The sequence below is a fragment of the Phodopus roborovskii genome, unplaced genomic scaffold (genome assembly GCF_943737965.1).
Source record: "Phodopus roborovskii unplaced genomic scaffold, PHOROB, whole genome shotgun sequence".
In the NCBI taxonomy this organism is placed as follows: Eukaryota; Metazoa; Chordata; class Mammalia; order Rodentia; family Cricetidae; genus Phodopus; species Phodopus roborovskii.
In genome coordinates, this window is record NW_026125554.1 from 990,849 (window position 1) to 1,009,479 (window position 18,631).

At 55.0% G+C, this 18,631-nt stretch overlaps 2 protein-coding genes across 2 annotated transcripts; both read left to right on the forward strand.

Moving 5' to 3' along the window:
- Positions 1 to 1,591: 1,591 nt before the first annotated feature.
- Lmnb2 (lamin B2) lies at positions 1,592 to 16,980 on the forward strand. Its single transcript, XM_051177282.1, is given in 13 exon segments — positions 1,592 to 1,658; positions 1,661 to 1,953; positions 7,197 to 7,333; positions 9,776 to 9,932; positions 10,042 to 10,167; positions 13,258 to 13,428; positions 13,504 to 13,629; positions 13,768 to 13,988; positions 14,096 to 14,366; positions 14,443 to 14,550; positions 14,730 to 14,849; positions 14,996 to 15,103; positions 15,358 to 16,980. Coding segments are annotated over 13 exon segments (1,938 nt in total). The 5' UTR covers positions 1,592 to 1,600; the 3' UTR covers positions 15,400 to 16,980.
- A 442-nt stretch (positions 16,981 to 17,422) lies between these two features.
- Timm13 (translocase of inner mitochondrial membrane 13) lies at positions 17,423 to 18,332 on the forward strand. The gene is made up of 3 exons (XM_051177319.1): positions 17,423 to 17,615; positions 17,690 to 17,758; positions 17,980 to 18,332. Exons 1-3 carry the CDS (start codon positions 17,496 to 17,498, stop codon positions 18,076 to 18,078), a joined length of 288 nt encoding a protein of 95 aa, XP_051033276.1. The 5' UTR covers positions 17,423 to 17,495; the 3' UTR covers positions 18,079 to 18,332.
- The last annotated feature ends 299 nt before the right edge of the window (positions 18,333 to 18,631 follow it).

Sequence of the window (18,631 nt, forward strand, 5' to 3'; positions counted from 1 at the left end):
CGAAATGGCCGCTTTGTGGGTGGAAAAGGAAAAGTTTATTCCAAACTGGCAAGGCACGCCAGGGCAAGGAGAAATGAGATGGGGGAAAATCTGGAGGGCTATAAAGAGATTGGGTACCTGGAGAGGAGAGGAACCAGTGAGCTTGAAGGGGAGATGTGGGGAGTTTTGAAATGTATAACAAGTCCTTGTGAGTCGTGCCTGGGGAAGTCTGGGGGCCAGCATGGACTTTGATGTGTTGATAGATGTCACCAGTATATAATCTGAGAGCCATATATCCCTTCTGCCAGAGGCAAAGGGAATTAATTCCTTTTGGCCGATGGGAACAGGCTTCAAAATCTCCTGAGATACTGGCTTTTATCTAACGGCCAGAAATCCTCCAGAAGTCCAGGGTGAGCTGGGTCTAAGCTCAATTTACAGTCAGTGGGCCTGCCCTTTTGTCAAGTAGGGAGGTGGAGGAAGCCGCATATCCTCTGAACCTGAGAAGAAGAAATGCGTGCAGGCCAGAGGGAATTAGATAGGAAAAATCGTATTTTTTGTCCTCCTGGAGATAAAACCTAGGGTCTAGTGCTCTTTAGATAAGCTCTCATCTTCTGAGCCATACCCTAAGCCCTTCACGGGAGATTCTAAGTATAGCTCCATCCCTCATCACACCCCAGCTCATCACTGGGAGATTCTAGGCAGGATCCAATCCTGACCTACAGCCCCAGCCCTTGTTTACATTTTATATACTAATAGCTATATTGTACAGTAGCAGATTCTTTGACACTAAGTAGCTTTTTTGGATGGGGTCTTTCCACACAGGGTTTCTCCTGTGTATAGCTCTGGCTGTTCTGGAACTTGCTCTGAAGACCAGGTTGGCCTCAAACTCACAGAGACCTGTTTGCCTCTACCTCTCAAGTGCTGGGATGAAAGGCATTCGCCACTACCACCCGGCCCTAAGTAGCTTTTAAGAGACAGAGAAGTCAGGGCATCGTGAGTTATGGCTTCAGTGGCTGGCTGAGCTGGACGTGCTAGAGGTGGATAGAATGATCGGTTGGGTTCCTAATGGTGCACTACAGGACTGTCTGGAGAAAAGCTATACCCATTAGGTCGCATTTGTAGTCTTGTTTTCTGCTATGATGTCCTTAATCTCTCCATCCTCCTGCCCCAGCTTTCCCAGTGCTGGGAAGTCCTGGAACTAGCTCTTGTAGATCAGGCTGGCCTTGAACTCACAGATCCACCTGCCGCTGCCTCCCGAGTGCTGGGACTAAAGGTGTGCGCCACCACCGCCTGAACTAAAAAAATTTTAAATTCCATTTCTTAACTGCACTTGTTTCTATACGTTTGGGGGTCAGAGGACAACTTGTATGAGTTAGTTTTCTTCTATGGAGGATCCAGGGATCTAATTTCGATCATTAGATTTGGCAGCAGGTGCCTAACCTCTGAGACATTTCGCCTGCCATCGCTTTTTGCTTGATTTTTACATTTATTTAATTTACCATTTATTTCTGCGTGTGCGTGGGCTCATGTGGAAGTCATAACTCTGCCTCCATCCCCTACCAGGGATTGAACCCGGGAGAAGGCCAGGTCCTGGAAACTACATCTCCTATCATGCAGCCTCATGGACTACCGCTCCCAATGTGCTCCGCGCCAGAATGAAGACTACAAGTCCCGGCGTAGCTGGGTAGCGGGCAGCGGCGCCATCTTCCGCGGCGCGGATTGAATGAGCCACTGCACCAGAGTAGCCGAGGGGATCTGCGCGCCACCGCCTCCGCCATGGCGTCCCTGCCGCCCCGCGCAGGGCCCGCCACGCCGCTTTCTCCCGCGCGCCTGTCTCGACTGCAGGAGAAGGAGGAGCTGCGCGAGCTCAACGACCGCCTGGCGCACTACATCGACCGCGTCCGCGCTCTCGAGCTGGAGAATGATCGTCTGCTGCTCCGGATCTCCGAAAAGGAGGAGGTGACCACGCGCGAGGTACGTAGGTCGGCACCGGAGACGCGAGGAGCCGACAGACTCTAGTGACAGGAGCAATAAGCCGAGCTCTGCCCAGTGAGGACCCTGTGGACGGGTGCAGACAGCTGAGCCCTGCCCACCGGGGACCCCAGGGACAGAGAGCTAAGCCTTGCCCAATGCAGACTCCCCTAGAGCATATGCAGACAACTAACCTCTGCCCACCAAGGGACCCCAGAAACGGATGCTTAGGCTTAAGCCCTGCCCATCAGGAGACCCCCAGGAACAATTGCAAGAGCGCAGAGCTCCGCCCACCAGGAGGGGGAGACACCCCCCACACAGGTGCAAACCACTAAGCCCCACCCACCCAGGATCTGGTGCAGACCGCTAAGCTCCGCCCAACTGGAAACCAGCAACAAGTGCAAACATCACAGCTTTGCCCACTGGGGTGGGGGAGTAGGGAATGGGAAGGGCTGGCTAGGGACTGGTGCAGATGAGTCCACATCCATCCCCCTCTGAGACTATTAGGGACAGGTGTAAACAAAGTTAGTCCCCGCCCCCTAAAGCTCCACCCACCCTGAACTGTTGGGACTGGTGCTGATGGAGCTAACCCAGGCTCACCAGAAAGAGAGCCTGAAGGACCAGTGTAGAATGAGCTAAGACACCCAATAAGAGGTGTTCTCAAGGGTCTTGGGAACCCTTCACATTGCATGAATAGGCAGGAAAGCCCTGCCCACCCAGGTCATTGGTTTAGAGGATTCCTAGGACTCCCCAGATTTATATCCAGAAACTGAGAGACCCTTGGCTGGAGGCTGTCTTGGAGACCTTTGGGCTTTGAGGATGCCTGAGGGACAGACAAGCCTGGCAAACCCCGACCTGTGGGGGCAGTTCACAGGTCTCAGGGACCCCCCCAGTAAGGGGTCAGCTGTATACTCTTCAAGGAACCCCTGAAGGACAACTCCACCCTAGGCAAAGCCATCCTTATTGGGGTTGTGAGGAGGGGTGCAGACTGAGTGGAGTCTGTAATCCTAGAGATCCTGGAGCGGGTTTTGATGGGACCCTGAAAAAAAGGTGTTGATCAGGGGCCACCCTTCAGATCAGGGGCCACTGGGTGAGGGTGCATTGGGGCAGTCCTAGGAGACCCAAGTGAGGAGTGCATTTTTGGGGGGCTGTCCTGGGCACCCTCAGGTTCTAGGGTTTGAGTGAGAGGGGTCACCAATAGACAGGATTGGGGCTGGGCAGGCTCAGCTTACTGTATGTTCAAGGATAACTATGGATGCCCCTGATGAAGGGTACCAAGAGAATAGTTCAGCAATGAATGGCATGGAGTGAGCCACCCCCCCACTCAGGACTCACTGCGGAATGTGAAGTCACTATGTAGGGCAGTATGGGAACTGCTGACATGAGCAGGGGTAGGGGGATGTGGGATATTGCCCCAGTAGTTAAAGCGACCCCACCCTCCTGTGGGGATATGGGAATGGTCTCATCTTTGAGTAGGGTCTTGTTGGGATGTATCTCAGGCAAATCATGGGATCCCTGTTCTCAGAACTTTGGATGGGTCCCAGGTGGTCAGGGTTATAACTGGGGTGGGACAAGAATGACTGTGTCCCACCAAGGTCTGTGGTGAGTGAAGGTCTGAGGAGACATTCTCATCTGCTAGGAGTCACCAGGTTACCTGGAAATGGGATGCTTGGGTGCTGTTTGCTAGACAGGCTCCAACTCCAGGGTCTGTCATGAAGGTATGGGGGCTTGTTGTATAAGATCCACAAGGTATTTGGAGATTCTATATGGGCCCAGGACTTTACCCACTCAAGGGACAGGAGGGTGTATCATCAGGACCCCTAGATGGCTCTTGGATATAGGGGGAGGACCCTGGCCTCAGATATGAACTACTATCTGAGGGGCTGAGGGACAAGGTCAGGATGGAGCCCCACACTCTTGCCTTTCTGTGTGACCGTACAGGCAACTCAGTGTCTTGGCGCCACAGTGTTGCAATCTATGCAGAGGAATGGCAGTATCGCCACCCGTAGCAGGGTCACCTGCCTGGACAGCACTTGGCATTCTAAGACCAGGGTGGCTTGCATGTGTGTACATGTGCGTGGAGACCAGAGGTCAACTTTGGGTGTCTCCATCAGTCTTTTTTTTTTTTTTTTTAAAGATTTACTTATTTATTTATTTTGATTTTTCGAGACAGGGTTTCTCTATGTAGCCCTCGCTGTCCTGGAACTCACTCTGTAGACCAAGGTGGGCTGGAATTCACAGATATCCGCCTGATTCTGCCTTGAGTGACCTCTATATCTGGCTTGCCGCCTTGTCACCGCCCTCCCCCTCCTTTTTTTTTTAATTCAGTTCACTGACCTAGAGCTTGTTGGTTCAGCCAGGCCAGCCATCAAGCAAGCCCCAGCCATCCTCCTGTCTCTGCCATCACAGTGCTGGCAAACTTGTTATTGGTACCAGGGATCAGGACACACGCCCTCCCTCAGGCTTGTACGCCAGACACCCTGCTCACTGAGCCCTCTCCCTGCTCTGCCTGTTTTATTGTTACCTTTGGAGCCCTTCTGTCATACAGTTGGAGCTTCTGGGCTCTTCAAACTTTTGTGGTGCCAGCCCTAGTGGACGCCACCTGTCCATGTGGGTGTCAGAATCATGATCCACTTTTGCTTCTCGTTTTTGCAAGCGTGGTAGGAGCACAGGGCTGATTTGGGGCTTGCATGTGAGCCAGGGTGGCTAGCAGCAGGTGGCAGGCACACTGCCCTTCTGGGAGCCAGCCTGCCTAGTTTCAGGGTCTAAGATGCCTGAGGACAGCTGGCAGGGTGGCCAGGGGAACCACAAAGGATGCCACACAGGCGGCACATGCTCCAGCTGTCAGGGTTGCCTTCCGGACAGCTTGGCAGGGTGTAGGGACAGGTGTGGGTTGGGAGACACACAGGCACCTAGTGGGTGTTGCCTGGTGGGGATGGGTCTGCCTCAAGAAGTCATTTGCCATCCTGTTGCAGCTGAGATGTGGGGGAATGACAGGGGCATATAAGGAAGACTTTGAAGGGGCCATTGAAGGCTGGTGACCACTGCCAGCTGGGAACATGTGCTGACCTTGCCTTCCTATCACACTCAAGCCATGAAGACTCTCGCCTTTCCTTCAGTCTTACCCAGAACTGGGGCCATGTGTGGCTTTTGTATGGTACAGAATGGCATCAGGGTCATCAGACGATGATACAGACATTGGTGTCTGTGATGGGTTGGTTGTGGAGACTGAGCTGTCCGGGGAGGTGGTGCTTGGAGAAAGGTTTGAAGGTGTTTGGGGATGGCAGGGAGGCTGGGCTATAAAGTTCCCCATAAGGAAACCCAACCTCATCTCCTTGAGTCTGGTGTCCTGTTGCTGGGCTTGTATGCCTGGCAGATAGGGAGTCTTGGAGGGGCAAAGCTCCCCAGTCAAGGATACTGGGCATACCTGGCAAAGGCCACCTCAGGTCATCGGATCCCATGTGCATAGCAATGCTCCAGAAACCCCTGCCAGGCTCCACTTGTCCCCATCGGGTGGGGCTCACGGGGCTTGCCAGCAGTTTTTCTGGCTCCCCACAGCCCACCATGTGGTCTCTGTGACTAAGCAGTGTGGCATCTACCTGAGACCATGTGCCAATAAAGCTTTATTGATGAGTGCTGCCTATTGTGGCCATAGACTCACCTGCCCTGTTCCAGACACTGCCTTTCATCCTAGCACTCAGGAGGCAGAGGCAGAGGCAGATGGAACTCTGTTAGTTTGAGGACAGCCTGGTCTACAGAGTGAGTTCCAGGACAGCCAGGACTATACAGTGAGACCTTATCTCAAAAAAATACAAATACAAATACAGAAGCCATCTTAGGTAGGCTCAGGTAAGGGTTGCAAGTGGCCTGCAGGTCTAGAGTAGACCAGGCTGGCCCACCCATGGGGTCTAAATGGAAAAAGTTGTGGACAGGCCCATGGTTCATGCTTTTGCCTGGTTCTCTGTGTCCTTTCTGCTCCATGGCCCATCCAGGAGCCAACAGAACATGGGTCGGTGCAGACTCCTATGAGTGAATTAATCTTCCTGCTTCAGCTTCTGCACCGCTGGGGTGACAAGTGTACATCACTGTCACCGTCACCATATTTCTCCTTCTGACACGTGTGGCAGTCCAGTGGTCACCTCCAGTGCTGTTTTCCTTAGGAGCTGTTGTGTTCTGTCTGCCCTGAGGCCTGGCAAGTGTGCATCCTGTAAAGAAGTGACCTGGCAAGCCGGGCAGTGGGGGTGCACGCCTTCAATCCCAGCAGAGGCAGGCAGAGCCTGGTCTACAGAGCTAGTTCCAGAACAGGCTCCAAAGTCACAGAGAGACCCTGTCTCGAGGAAAAAGAAGAAGACGTGACCTGGCAGGTTTAGGGGCGTGTGTGTGAGTGTGTGTGTGTGTGTGTGTGTGCTCACAGCTGGGTGGCCAGTTCTGTGGTCACAAACACAAGGTACCTGAACCCCCCCAGTGCATGTTGAGCTTGTGCACCTCCAAAGTCGAACTTCAGTTAAATGTAGTACATTAGATCTGTGTAGCTTCACTCTTGTAGAATGTTCTAGAACAGTCTGTTACTCACAAGGAAGGGTGGGGGTGGTCTCTGTGTGTGGGGAACCCCTGCGGATGGGTGGGGGTGGTCCCTGTGTGTGGGGACCCCTGCGGATGGGTAGGGGCCTCTTTGAATGTGGACCACAGGCAGCTCAGGGAGAATGTTCTTATCTAGGTGTCCCCTGAGGGCCCTAGGTCTCCCAACCTTCATCCTCATGGGGTGGGATGCAGAAACGGAAGGCCTCATGTTGGCCTGATTAATGGAAGGCAGATTCAGGGATCCCCATAGTGGCCTAATAGGTACAGGAGTGTGACTTTGCAGAGCCCCACAGAAGGCTCCCTGTGGACTCAGGCATTACCTAGACCACATGTGAATGATCAGAGATAAAACACCTTGGACCAGGAGTTCTAAGTGGGGTGCTACATGTCTGTTGACTCAGGTGAGGGCAGGGATGTCCTGCAGCAGAGAATCATGTGGTCCCCAGCTGATGGTGCCAGGTGGGCTAGCCTTGGCTAGCTCTTCCCACCCAAGCCCCAAGGTCCTGTGGTGCGACCTTGCCTCCTGGCAGGCTAAGCTTATAGAGAAGGAATGATGGCTCCTCCCAGAAAGAGCCCAGGTGTTTCTGAACATACAAGATGGTGACAGAGGGTTGGTGAAGGGCAGCTCTGTGACTCCTCTGTCGATCCCTGCCCTGTCTCCCCAGGTGAGTGGCATCAAGGCCCTGTACGAGTCGGAGCTGGCTGATGCCCGGCGGGTGCTGGATGAGACGGCCCGGGAGCGTGCGCGGCTGCAGATTGAGATGGGGAAGCTGCAGGCTGAGCTGGATGAGGCCAGGAAGAGGTGGGTAGTCTGGCTGGGGGGACCCAGCTTGGTGGGTGAAGTGCTCGCCCCACAGGAGTGAGGATGAGTTCAGATCCCACAACCCACTGGCAATGCCAGCACTGGGAAGACAGGGGCAGGTTCTCCTCAGAGTGAGCTGGCGAGCTAGACTAGCCACGGTGCAAGCTGGGGTTCAGTGAGAGACCTGCCTCCATCAGGAATGTGGAGAGCAATTGAGGAAGGACCACCAACATTGAATTCAGATCTCTACACATACACACATGTAAACATGAGAACACCTATCAGATTTAACCAGAAAAATCAATGACTGTGCCTGGGCAGGTGCTAGCCCTTGGGCAAACAGCTCACAGTTGATCTGGAGCCGCTCGGTAGCCCCTTAGGCCTCCAGAGGTGGAGACAGGATAACTGGGTTTGAAATGGAGTTCCGAGTCCACCAGCTTGGAGCTGCTGCATGTACACACGCTTGTTGAGACCATAGGCATCTCGGGACAGCTGTGAGGCCCCTCTAGGGTTGTGTGCCTTCACAAACATGCTGCCCTAGGGACAGTAGGCCCAAGATCCCTCACTGCTCTCTTTAGCCTGCATGACTGTCCCTGCGGGGGGAGGGGGGTCTCAAGTGTGTCCCTCACCATCTCCCTGTGCCTAACAGGCTCTGGGCACTGTACTGGGGCTGCAGGTCCACCCAGGATGGTGGCAGGAGAATGTTGACATGGCAGAGTGGCTGGCTAGGCACCAGCCTTGGCATGTGCTAAGTGTAGAATTCAGGTCCTGCTTCTACTGGAGACATCACAGTCCTCAGAGCAGGTCGGGGTAAAAGGGACCCCTGCATAACCCCCCTCCCAGTCCACAACTGGCTCTACCGAGATACCCACTGCTGGTGGTACTGTTTCAGAACGGTCACTTTCCAGATTTGCCCAAGTTCTGTCCCTGTCAGGACTCCAGTGGCCATTGGACCTTCTTCCTGGTGGCCCCAAGCCAGGGAACACAGGCCTGGCCTCTGTGAGTTGACCCATCTGGTTCTTTGGTGGCAGCACCTGAGCTGGCTGCCAGGCTGTCTGCCCCAATGCCTGACGCTGCCTAAGCTGGTGTGTTGGAGCCTGCGGGTGTCCACAGACTCCAGGCCACATCAAAGGTGGGTGAGCAGTCAGGGCCTCTGTGCCAGCCACTCAGTGCATCTAGTGCAGAATCTCAGTGGGAGATTCCTGCCTGGGTGGTTATGTCCACAGACCCCCATCCCAAAATAGGTTTGCATTCCACAGATTGGATCTTGGCATCTTAAAAAATATATTTATTCCCTGTCTCAATCCCCCCCCCAAAGGAAAATATTTATTTATTTATTCATTTATTTATTTGAGATGGTCTCATGTATCTCAGGCTGGCTTTAAGCTCTCTATGTAGCCAAGGATAGCCTTGACCTTTGGTTCACAGTATTAGTGAGGCTGGCTTTCCCTGCACCCTGAAGACTCACCTTCAGGTGCACAGAATCCCGATGCCCTCCGGTAGCCTTGTGTACCTTACGCAGAGCAGGTGAAGTGCTCCCACACGGTGATCTGGGAGTTGTCGCACCCTGCCAGTCTTGGGAGATGGGCCATTGCAGTCCACAGTAGTCAGTGGAGCCTTGCCTTTGAGATCGGTTAGGAATTCCCCAGTTCCCCACTCATCCCTCTTCGGGACTCTTTGCTGGTCTCTCCAGCATGCCGTACCCCAGGGCCTGTGGCCCTGCCTCCTCCACACTTCTCCTCTTCAGGCCACATGGTCCTCGCTATCTGGCTGGGGCTCTCTGAGTACATGGCTACACCCCCGCCCCCCCCCCCCCCGATAGTCCTCTCCAGGCTCAAGATGACAGAGGCTACTTGACCCAAGCTGAGGCGGGGTCCTTCCGTGTCCCACACCTACACTCAGGCAGGCACAGTAGGGAGTAACCTGGTGTCCCCGAAAGTCATGGTAGCTTAGCCACCGGTGCCACCCATCTCCCCACACCCGCCTGTCACATGCTGACCCTGGCAAAGCTGAGGTATCTGTTTTGCTAATGCCTGCCTCTGCCATCTTGACTGTGCTGTGTGGTAGGGAAGGTGGTCTGCTTAATAGCTTTACCAGGACAGATTTTCCTTTGTGACTTTAATGAATTGCAGCCAGTGCTGCTGTGGGCCCCTCCCAGAGCTGGCTTTTATAGGCAGCTGGGTAGGGTGGGTGCCTTCAGCCATGACAAATATGATTGGTGTCATAAGGGCCACAATGTCCAGGGCTTTGGTTGGATTGGGTTTGAGTTTGCTAGTGTTGTTTTTGGGACAAGGTCTCACTCTGTAGACCAGGCTGGTCTTCAACTTGAAGGCTCCTTTCTGCCTCAGCTTCCCAGGTGCTGGGAAGGCAGGCAGTCAACCTGTAGTTGACAGGGACTGTGGTGATGTCCCTGGAGCTTCTGACCACTCACCCTCCTTCCAGTGCCAAGAAGCGGGAAGGTGAGCTCACAGTGGCTCAGGGCCGCGTGAAGGACCTGGAATCCCTGTTCCACCGGAGCGAGGCAGAGCTGGCCTCAGCCCTCAGTGACAAGCACGGGCTGGAGAATGATGTGACGGAGCTCCGGGCACAGCTGGCAAAGGTGGGTTTGGCAGCTGCTGGTGTCTGGGCTTTCCAGTTGACATGGAGAAGATGAGGTGGCAGCCAAGCCGAGTAGCCGTCCCTTCAGCTCACTGCCCTGTGTCTCCCAGGCAGAGGATGGTCACGCTGTGGCCAAGAAACAGCTGGAGAAGGAGACACTGATGCGTGTGGACCTAGAGAACCGTTGCCAGAGCTTGCAGGAGGAGCTGGGCTTCAGCAAGAGTGTGTTTGAGGAGGTGAGCATCAAGCAAGCCAACACCCTCCCTGAGCCCTGGAGCCCACCCCTTCCACAGGGCCTCCTCCTGGCACCTGCTCCAGTAGCCAGGGGTCTATGCTGTTGTTCTTTGCTACGGCTTCAAGCGATGAGACAAGATCCACCAAACTCAACAAACCCACAAGGAGTTTATTGGGAAAGGGAGCAGAGAGAGAGAACAGGTGGGAGGCGCTTGCTTATATAGAGAGTGAGGCTCAGCACTCAGAGCTGTTGAAACTGGAGTCATGGAGCTGCCGTTGGCCCAGCTCCACGTGGCCTCTGCATGCAGAGTCCCTATGCAGCCACTTAACACACAACGTAGCCATGCAACCTTTGACAGCCTTTGATCTGTCATCGAGGAGTGATCACCTGTCAAAGATAGATCCTGGGGTGAGTGAGGGAAGGTAGCCCAGAGAAGAGCAATCCCGGGGCGGGGAGAAGGCCCAGTCCCAGGAGAGGGCCTGCGTGGATTGGCGGGCAGGCGCTGAGAAGAAACCACAGCAGGAGGAGAGGAGTTGGGAGCAGGAACCGGGCCTGGTTGCCCAGGATGTGCAGAGAGGGAGAAGCCAGGGTATCAGTGTATACTTCATGTCTGCATCTGTCCCTCTTGCATTTTGTTTTGTTGTTTTCTGTGTTTCTTAGTTTCCTCCAGGGTGGGAGGAAGGGCCAGGCTTCAGTCGATGAATTCAGGCCCTCAGACTTGGTGTTAGCCACCTTCTCAGGGGCCATCTTGCCAGTGGGGTGTCTCTTCACACTGGTCCCTGGATTTCCAGGCCATCTGAGCCATTGAGAATATCAAATCAAAACATGTAACAGCTGGGCATGGTGGCTGTGCCTTTAATCCCAGCATGGGGGTGGGCAATGGTGGCTGTGCCTTTAATCCCATGGGGGTAGGCAGAGGCTAGCAGACATCTGAATTTGAGGCAGAGTCAGGCGATGTCTAAAGATCTACTACTGGTCTCTGGGGCGAGTTCCAGGACAGCCAGGGCTATACAGAGAAACTCTGTCTTTACAGACTAAAGAATCAGATGGTTCAGTGGGTAAAGGCATGTGCTGCCAAGATTCACAATCCAAGTTGTACCCCTGGAAACCACATGGTGGGAGAAAACTGACCCCCACAAATTGTCCTCTGAATTCCACAGCTGTGTCATGGAACAGTAACATCCCCCACAAATATACACACATAAAATAAATGTAAAAGAAGCTTAACTTTGTCTACTTAAGGTCACCACCCCAGGTCTGGGGGGGTCAGGATGTGGCCCTGGGTTTTGGAGACCTCATTCAGCCAACCTTGAGATAATCGCCCCTGATGTCTGGGCCTCCAGCACTTTGGGGTACTGGGTATGGTGGGGCTAACTAGGCCTCGATGAAGATCTGCCCCACAGGTTCCCAGGGAACTCAGCCATCACAGAGCCCATTGTGTCATCATAAACCAGGGTAGTGTGCCTGGGTTGGGCTGGGCCAGGCCCCTGCCTGTGGTCACTGCTCAGGGAGAGCTTGGACAGGAGAGTCCCAATGGGGCCACAAGCAGCTCTAGCCAGGGCTAATGAGGGGCTCTGACCTCAGGAAGGAACCCACAGAGAGACCTGAGCCGGTAGAACTGGATTCTGGCAAGGGACCTGGGGAGAGTCCTGTTTGAGAATAGAAACTCATGGGAGAATCGGAATCCATGAGGGGAGCTGGAGAGGGTCCTAAGAGCACGTTCGTGGCAGACCCCAGTCCTGTGGAGGGACCCCTGAGGCAGGCCAAGCCTGCAGAGGGACCTAAGAGAGTGTGGCTGATAGCAGCCAGTCCTGTGGACGGAGGGGTGCGAGAGCTCAGCCCAAGACCCCTGAGGGAGTGCGTGAAGCGACGCCTGACAGGGCATCCGAAGACCCCTATGAAGGAAGCATTCGGGGACCCTGGGAAGCCACACTCCAAAGGAGCTCTCGGGGCTCCCAGCACCTGGAAAAGCCACCTCCAGGTCCCCACAAGGGAGCGGACGAGGGGTGCACAGCCAGGAGCCGCCTCTCAAACAGCCATTTGGGGCACCAGAAAGGTGTGTGTTCTGTCAGAAGCCAGTGGCAGGCCATTGTGTCCTAGATCCCTTGTGAGAGTCCATTTTGTGGAAAACTAAGATCTACCTGGATGGTAGTGATGCAGCACACCTTTAATCCCAGCACTCTGGAGGAAGAGGCAGATGGATCTCTGAGTTCAAGAACCAAATTCTGGGAGAAACTCTGTCTCCAAGAAAAAAGAAAAAAAGATCCACCCACGTTGGTCCCCACTCTGCACACGCACCTTCTTCCTGTGGAAGCTGTAAAAACAGCCACTCCTTCCCACTGTGTCCCACTCCTATCCTGGACTGCTCTGCTGTCTCCTGGATCTAGAACTCCAGGCACCTGGGTGGGCTCCTCAGTGTCTGCCTTAGAAGGCTTTTGTTATTGTTTGGAGACAGGGTCTCACTGTGTAGCCCTGGTTAGTCTGAAACTCACCACGTAGACTAGGCTGGCCTGGAACTCCTATAGATCCTCCTGCCTCGGCCTCCTGAGTGCTGGGGAAGAACAGCTGTTACAAGATGTCATCCTTAGCTGTCATACTTTTTGTTTTTCAAGACAGGGTTTCTCTGTAACCTTGGCTGTCCTGCATCTCACTCTGTAGACCAGGCTGGCCTTGAACTCACAGAGACCCACCTGCCTCTGCCTCCTGAGTGCTGGGACTAAAGGCGTGAGCATCACCATAGCCTAGCCCTTTAAAAATATTTTAAGACAGGGTCTGACTATGAGCCCTCAAGGCTGGCCTTGAGATTGCAGCCATCTCTTGCCTTTGGCTCTGGATGCTGAGATCTGTTAACCACACTGAGGCCTTTTGTGCCTGGGTCTCTCTCAGCCCTTCTAGCTTCGTCAGGGTCCCTCCACGCTGTTGACTGTGTCAGAGCCTTCCTTGCTCCTGATTGTACAGTGTGAGCATAGCCAAGACTGATGTCCATCATGGCTGGAGCATTCACACAGTTGAGCATTGGTGAACAAATAACCAGGAGGCCACCTGAAGCTGCAGCTTGACACCCCTAAGTCATTGGCTTGTCCCCTCCTAGGAGGTGCGGGAGACCCGACGGAGGCATGAGCGGCGCTTGGTGGAGGTGGACAGCAGCCGGCAGCAGGAGTACGACTTCAGGATGGCACAGGCCCTGGAAGACTTGCGCAGCCAACATGATGAGCAAGTGCGGCTGTACCGGCTGGAGCTGGAACAGACTTATCAAGCCAAGGTGCATTTGTGGTGAGGAGAAGAAAGGGGAACCCCATTCCCTACCACCCGTGTTCACACTCCCCGTCTCTCCCAGCTGGACAATGCCAAGCTGAGCTCGGACCAGAACGACAAGGCAGCCAGTGCAGCACGTGAGGAACTCAAAGAAGCCCGCATGCGCGTTGAGTCCCTCAGCTACCAGCTCTCAGGCCTCCAAAAGCAGGTGACAGGATCCAGCCCTGCCCCCAAGGGCCTCTGCCATGCCTCTGTCACTCCAGTCCTCCCCTCCCAACCTACCCTCTCCGAGTCCCTCACATCCAAGGCTGCAGAGGCTACACTATGACCCCGACACGCCTTCCAGGCCAGTGCTGCAGAGGACCGCATCCGTGAGCTGGAGGAAGCCGTGGCTGGGGAGCGCGACAAGTTCCGCAAGATGCTGGATGCCAAGGAGCAGGAGATGACTGAGGTGCGCGATGCCATGCAGCAGCAGCTGGCCGAATACCAAGAGCTGTTGGACATCAAGCTGGCCCTGGACATGGAAATCAGTGCCTATCGCAAGTTGCTGGAGGGCGAGGAGGAAAGGTGGGCGGGGCCAGGAGTGGGCTGAGCTCCAGGAGTGGTCTGGGTGGCAGGTGAGCTGGGCTCCTGAGGTCTAGCGTCACTTGACACCCTCACTTGTCCCGCTACAGGTTGAAGCTGTCCCCCAGCCCATCTTCCCGAGTCACTATCTCTAGGGCCACCTCGAGCAGCAGTGGCATTAGCATGTCAGTGGGGCGGGGCCGGGGCAAGCGCCGTCGACTGGAAACCGAAGATACCCAGGGCTCCCGCAGCACCAGCTCAGGCTCAAGCATGGGAAGCAGCTCTCGCCTGGCCCAGCAGGCAGCGGTCCCGAGTGTCGTGACCATCGATGAGGTAGACCTGGAAGGCAGGTTCGTGCGTCTCAAGAACTCCTCGGACAAGGTGAGAGAGGGGCTGAGCGGCTGGGGCCCATGCTTCTATCCCTATGGTGGCGGTCAAGAGCATGTCTGGGTTTCAGGACCAGGCTATGGGAAACTGGAGGATCAAGAGACAGGTCCTGGAGGGTGAGGACATTGCCTATAAGTTCACGCCGAAATACGTCTTGCGGGCCGGCCAGACGGTCACGGTAGGTGCCAGTGTGAGGTTTGTGGATTCCACATTTTCTGAGACCAGCCCGGCCACTGAGTTGCCATGTGTGGCTGCCACACCCTCAGGATACCCTAGTGTCCAAAGTGTGGTTCTCCTTGAGTACTCTGGGCCACTGTGAACCTGAGGTGACTGACAAGGGCCATCTTGGGTTCTCAGGTGTGGGCAGCTGGTGCAGGGGTCGTCCACAGCCCCCCATCAACCCTTGTGTGGAAAAGCCAGAGCAGCTGGGGCTCTGGGGAGAGCTCCCGCACTGTCCTAGTCAACGCAGATGGAGAGGTAAGATCTCATAGCAGCATGAAATCGGGTCCTGGCACCTTTCCCTCACAGCAGCTGTGACTGAGCTGAAACCTGGGGTGGCCTCTTAGTGGGGTGCAGCCACCAGTATCAAGGTACTAAGTACACTGGTGACCCTTGTTGTGTAGGAAGTGGCTGTCCAGGCCATGAAACAGTCATCCATTCAGGTGAGCGAGAACGGGGAGGAGGAGGAGGAAGAGGCAGAATTCGGCGAGGAGGACCTTTTCCACCAGCAGGTAGAGCATGGGGCATCACACCTAGTGGGGCTTTGGGTCCAGGTGCCACGGCTGCCTCAGGACTGTACCCACCCCATGTGGGTCCTGCGACACCACAGACCTCAGTGGTCACGAGCCTGAACCTTCAGCCAGGACACATTCTCAGCTGGTGGTGGGAAGACAGACAGGGTGCCAGCTGGGGACAAATGGAAGACACGCTGATGGGTCTCTGCAGCCCATCTCAGTCGCCTAACTCAATCCCTCACTCCTTGCAGGGGGATCCGAGGACTACCTCAAGGGGTTGCCGGCTGATGTGAAACCTGCCCCATGGTCACCAAGATCCTCAAAGTCCCTGAGATTATTTTTTTAGTCAGCTTTCACTAGTCCTTGATACATTTCTAAATGACTGTTAAGCGACCTTGAGAATGTGGGTAGCCTCTGCTGGGTTCCTAGAGGTGGGTATGTGCCTGCAGGCCTCACCCTCTCCACTGTCACCTTGTTTGATACGGAGACCTGGGCCAGGAACTGCAGGCTGAGGGACTTGGGCCTAAGGCCAATCTGGGAGGGGCAGGAGCCTGATGGCTGGCTCATGGACCTAGGGTGAGACTGCAGTGATTCACTAGTTGAGTTTTCTTTGAAGATTCTTAAATCAAACCAAATTCAGAATCCTGGTTCCAGAGGGCTGTGGTGATCAGTAGCCTGTCAGGATTTAGTGGCTACACAGGGTAGACCCTCCATCCCTGGGGTTGGTGATGTAAAGGAAGCACCTGAACCCAGGGGGTCTCCAGCTCTGTACCCTGAGCATGAAGGCTCTGTGATAGTTCCCAGCCTCAGGGTGTCTCAGGCATCTCTGGGCTTGGATTCCACAACAATCTAGTCCCTTCTAAAGCTGAGGACCAAGAAGGAGGATGCTCACATATTGGACAACTCCTTCTTTCTTAAGATTGTCACTCTGGTAGACTGGAGGACAGACAGATCATGGGTGCTCTACCTTCAGAAGCAAAGGCTGTGGGTTCCCAGCCAGTGACTGCTCACAGCAATGTGGCAAAGCCAGCTGTACTCATGGTCCTGTGCATACACTCTGCATGGTCCCTCTGTGCCCCACCCTGCTGGCTTGGCCTGGATGCTTTCTGCAGTGGAACATAGTTCCACAAGCTCCAAGTACCAGCCAGCTCACACCTGTCACCTTCATCTCCCTACCATAGACACACGGTATTTTTTTAACGGATATTTATTTTTTTACATCATTAATGCAGCTCTCTGAGACTCTGCTCTGGGGGTTCAGGCCCAGGGCTGCCACAGATGGAGATCACCCTACCTTCATTCAGTTTCCTTTACTGAGCCACGAGGGGTGCTGCCTCTCCTGGCACAGCCGGTGGTAGGAGTAAGTTAGGCCCACTCTCCCCATAGCAAGAGCCACAGAATGCCACTACTGCCACTAACCCCCAGAACCCACCAGCCACCTCCTGCTTCTAGATACCTCGGTTTCCTTTAAGTGATAGGTGTTGGATTCTGGACTGTCTCCAGTTGGTTCCTGGATGGTCGGGGCAGGCTGCAGTCTCCACACAGCTCCGTTGCCTTGCCCATAGGGCAGGTGTCCTCGGGTGCACCCGGAACTAGAGCTGGCTTCCTTGTGTTTGAGGAACGGGACTGGAGTAGCTAGCAGTCCCTAAGGGGTCCTGTTCTGGCTCCTGCAAGCTAGGCGATTCCAAGGGTGGCACTGCGGCTTGGAAGCAGCCTGCATTGCGCGCATCGCTCAGATTTACAGGTTGTTTATTTCCTGAGATGCATGCCAAAAGTGTGTTCCGCCTTTTTTTTTTTTCCTCCCTGCTATGATTTGTAATATACATTTTACGACTGGAAACTTTTGTACACTCAAATAAACAGTTTGATTTTAACCACAGCCTCAGTCTTGATCCTCAGCCGCCGCCCGCACTCCCTCCCCACAACCCCCCTCCCCCAACACATACACAAAGCGGAAAGCGCCTGCGAGAATTTCCTGCTGTAGTGTGAGTGCCTGGGCGCCGCGGTGACTGCTCTGTGATCCTGGACCAGCCCAGTCAGTTTGCTCATGCGGAAAAGTGCACAGCCTTTGGGGGTTGTAGTCTGGGTTTCATTTCCGACGATACTCAAATGGACTGGGCTGTAGGACAGCGCGCAAAGGCCTTGTGGGAATTGTAGTACTGAGTGTCCCACAGCACTGCGGGAGATCACTTAGCGTAGCGCGCATGGACTTGTGGGAGATGTAGTTTGACTCGTTACCATGGAGGCTCGGGTCACAGCTTCCTGTCAGACTGGTGACCTCGCGTGCAGACTTGTGGGAACTGACGCGGCCTTCACTTCTCGTAGTGCCCCGGCTTCCGGCGCCTTCCGGGTTGGCGCGCGCGGCCGCGGCCCGGTTTACTGCGCAGCAATGGAGAGCGGCTTCGGCTCGGACTTCAGCGGCACGGGCAGCGGGAAGCTGGACCCGGGAGTCATCATGGAGCAAGTGAAAGTGCAGATCGCCGTGGCCAACGCACAGGAGCTCCTGCAGGTGCGGGGCGTGCCGGGGTTGGTGACGGGGTCCCCCTGGGTGGGTCCCCGCTGAGGCCTCGCGTGTGTCCACAGAGGATGACAGACAAATGTTTCCGGAAGTGCATCGGGAAGCCCGGGGGCTCCTTGGATAACTCGGAGCAGGTGAGACTCCCCGGGAACCTCGGGATGATGGGGGCGCAGGGTAACGAGCTTCAAGGAGTAAGGGATTTAGCGCGTGGGTAACCTGGAGCCGCGGCCTAGTGAGGAGTTGTGCGCGTGTGCGCTGAGGAAAAGTGCTTCTGCGCATGTGTATTTGTAGTCCTAGTGGATGGTCCGGGGTCATGACCCTAACCCAATCTGGAGTCCCCGTCCTCGCTCTGCAGAAATGCATCGCCATGTGTATGGACCGCTACATGGATGCCTGGAACACCGTGTCCCGCGCGTACAACTCTCGACTGCAGAGGGAACGAGCCAACATGTGACCGACACCTGTGCCTCGGGACACCGTATGCTTGCTCATGATCAGAACTGTTTCTCCATTCACAAGGGCGGCTCCTGTCCTACGGCCCCAAAGTCTGGCAGCATGGAGGGCTCAGGAGTTGAGGCCTCTCCCCTGGGCTGCTGTGCCTAGCCCAGTCTTAAAAGAGTGAGGACTGGTTTGAGCTCGGGGATCTGCCTGCCCCCACCTGAGCTGTGACCTAAGAGCAGCCCAATAAATCGCTGCTGGGACAGAGAAGCTGGTGTATCATCTTTAGCTTCAGGTCCCCTCCCCAGAGAAGGCCCCAGCCTCCCAGGGTAACTTTCCCTTTGTGTTCGTGGCCTGCCACACGGTGCCGCCGCCACCCCCAAACAAGAAGGGAGTGACCTTGAGCATGACTGAGTGTGGTTTCAGGAGCCCACCAGCTCTCCCCTTCTACACCATAGGCTTATTTAATTCATAAGTATAATTATGTGACTGTCATGGCTGGCTTGGGGACTAGCCTAGGATACACAGTGTGGCTTCATGGCTGTGTAGGGCTCTCAACCTGTCTTGCA

Excerpts from the sequence above, each read along its gene's own strand:
- Timm13 (XM_051177319.1), top strand. The coding sequence starts at position 17,496 with ATGGAGAGCGGCTTCGGCTCGGACTTCAGCGGCACGGGCAGCGGGAAG. Across the intron at positions 17,616-17,689 it reads ACGCACAGGAGCTCCTGCAG|AGGATGACAGACAAATGTTT; the intron begins GTGCGGGGCGTG and ends GTGTGTCCACAG. Across the intron at positions 17,759-17,979 it reads CCTTGGATAACTCGGAGCAG|AAATGCATCGCCATGTGTAT; the intron begins GTGAGACTCCCC and ends CTCGCTCTGCAG.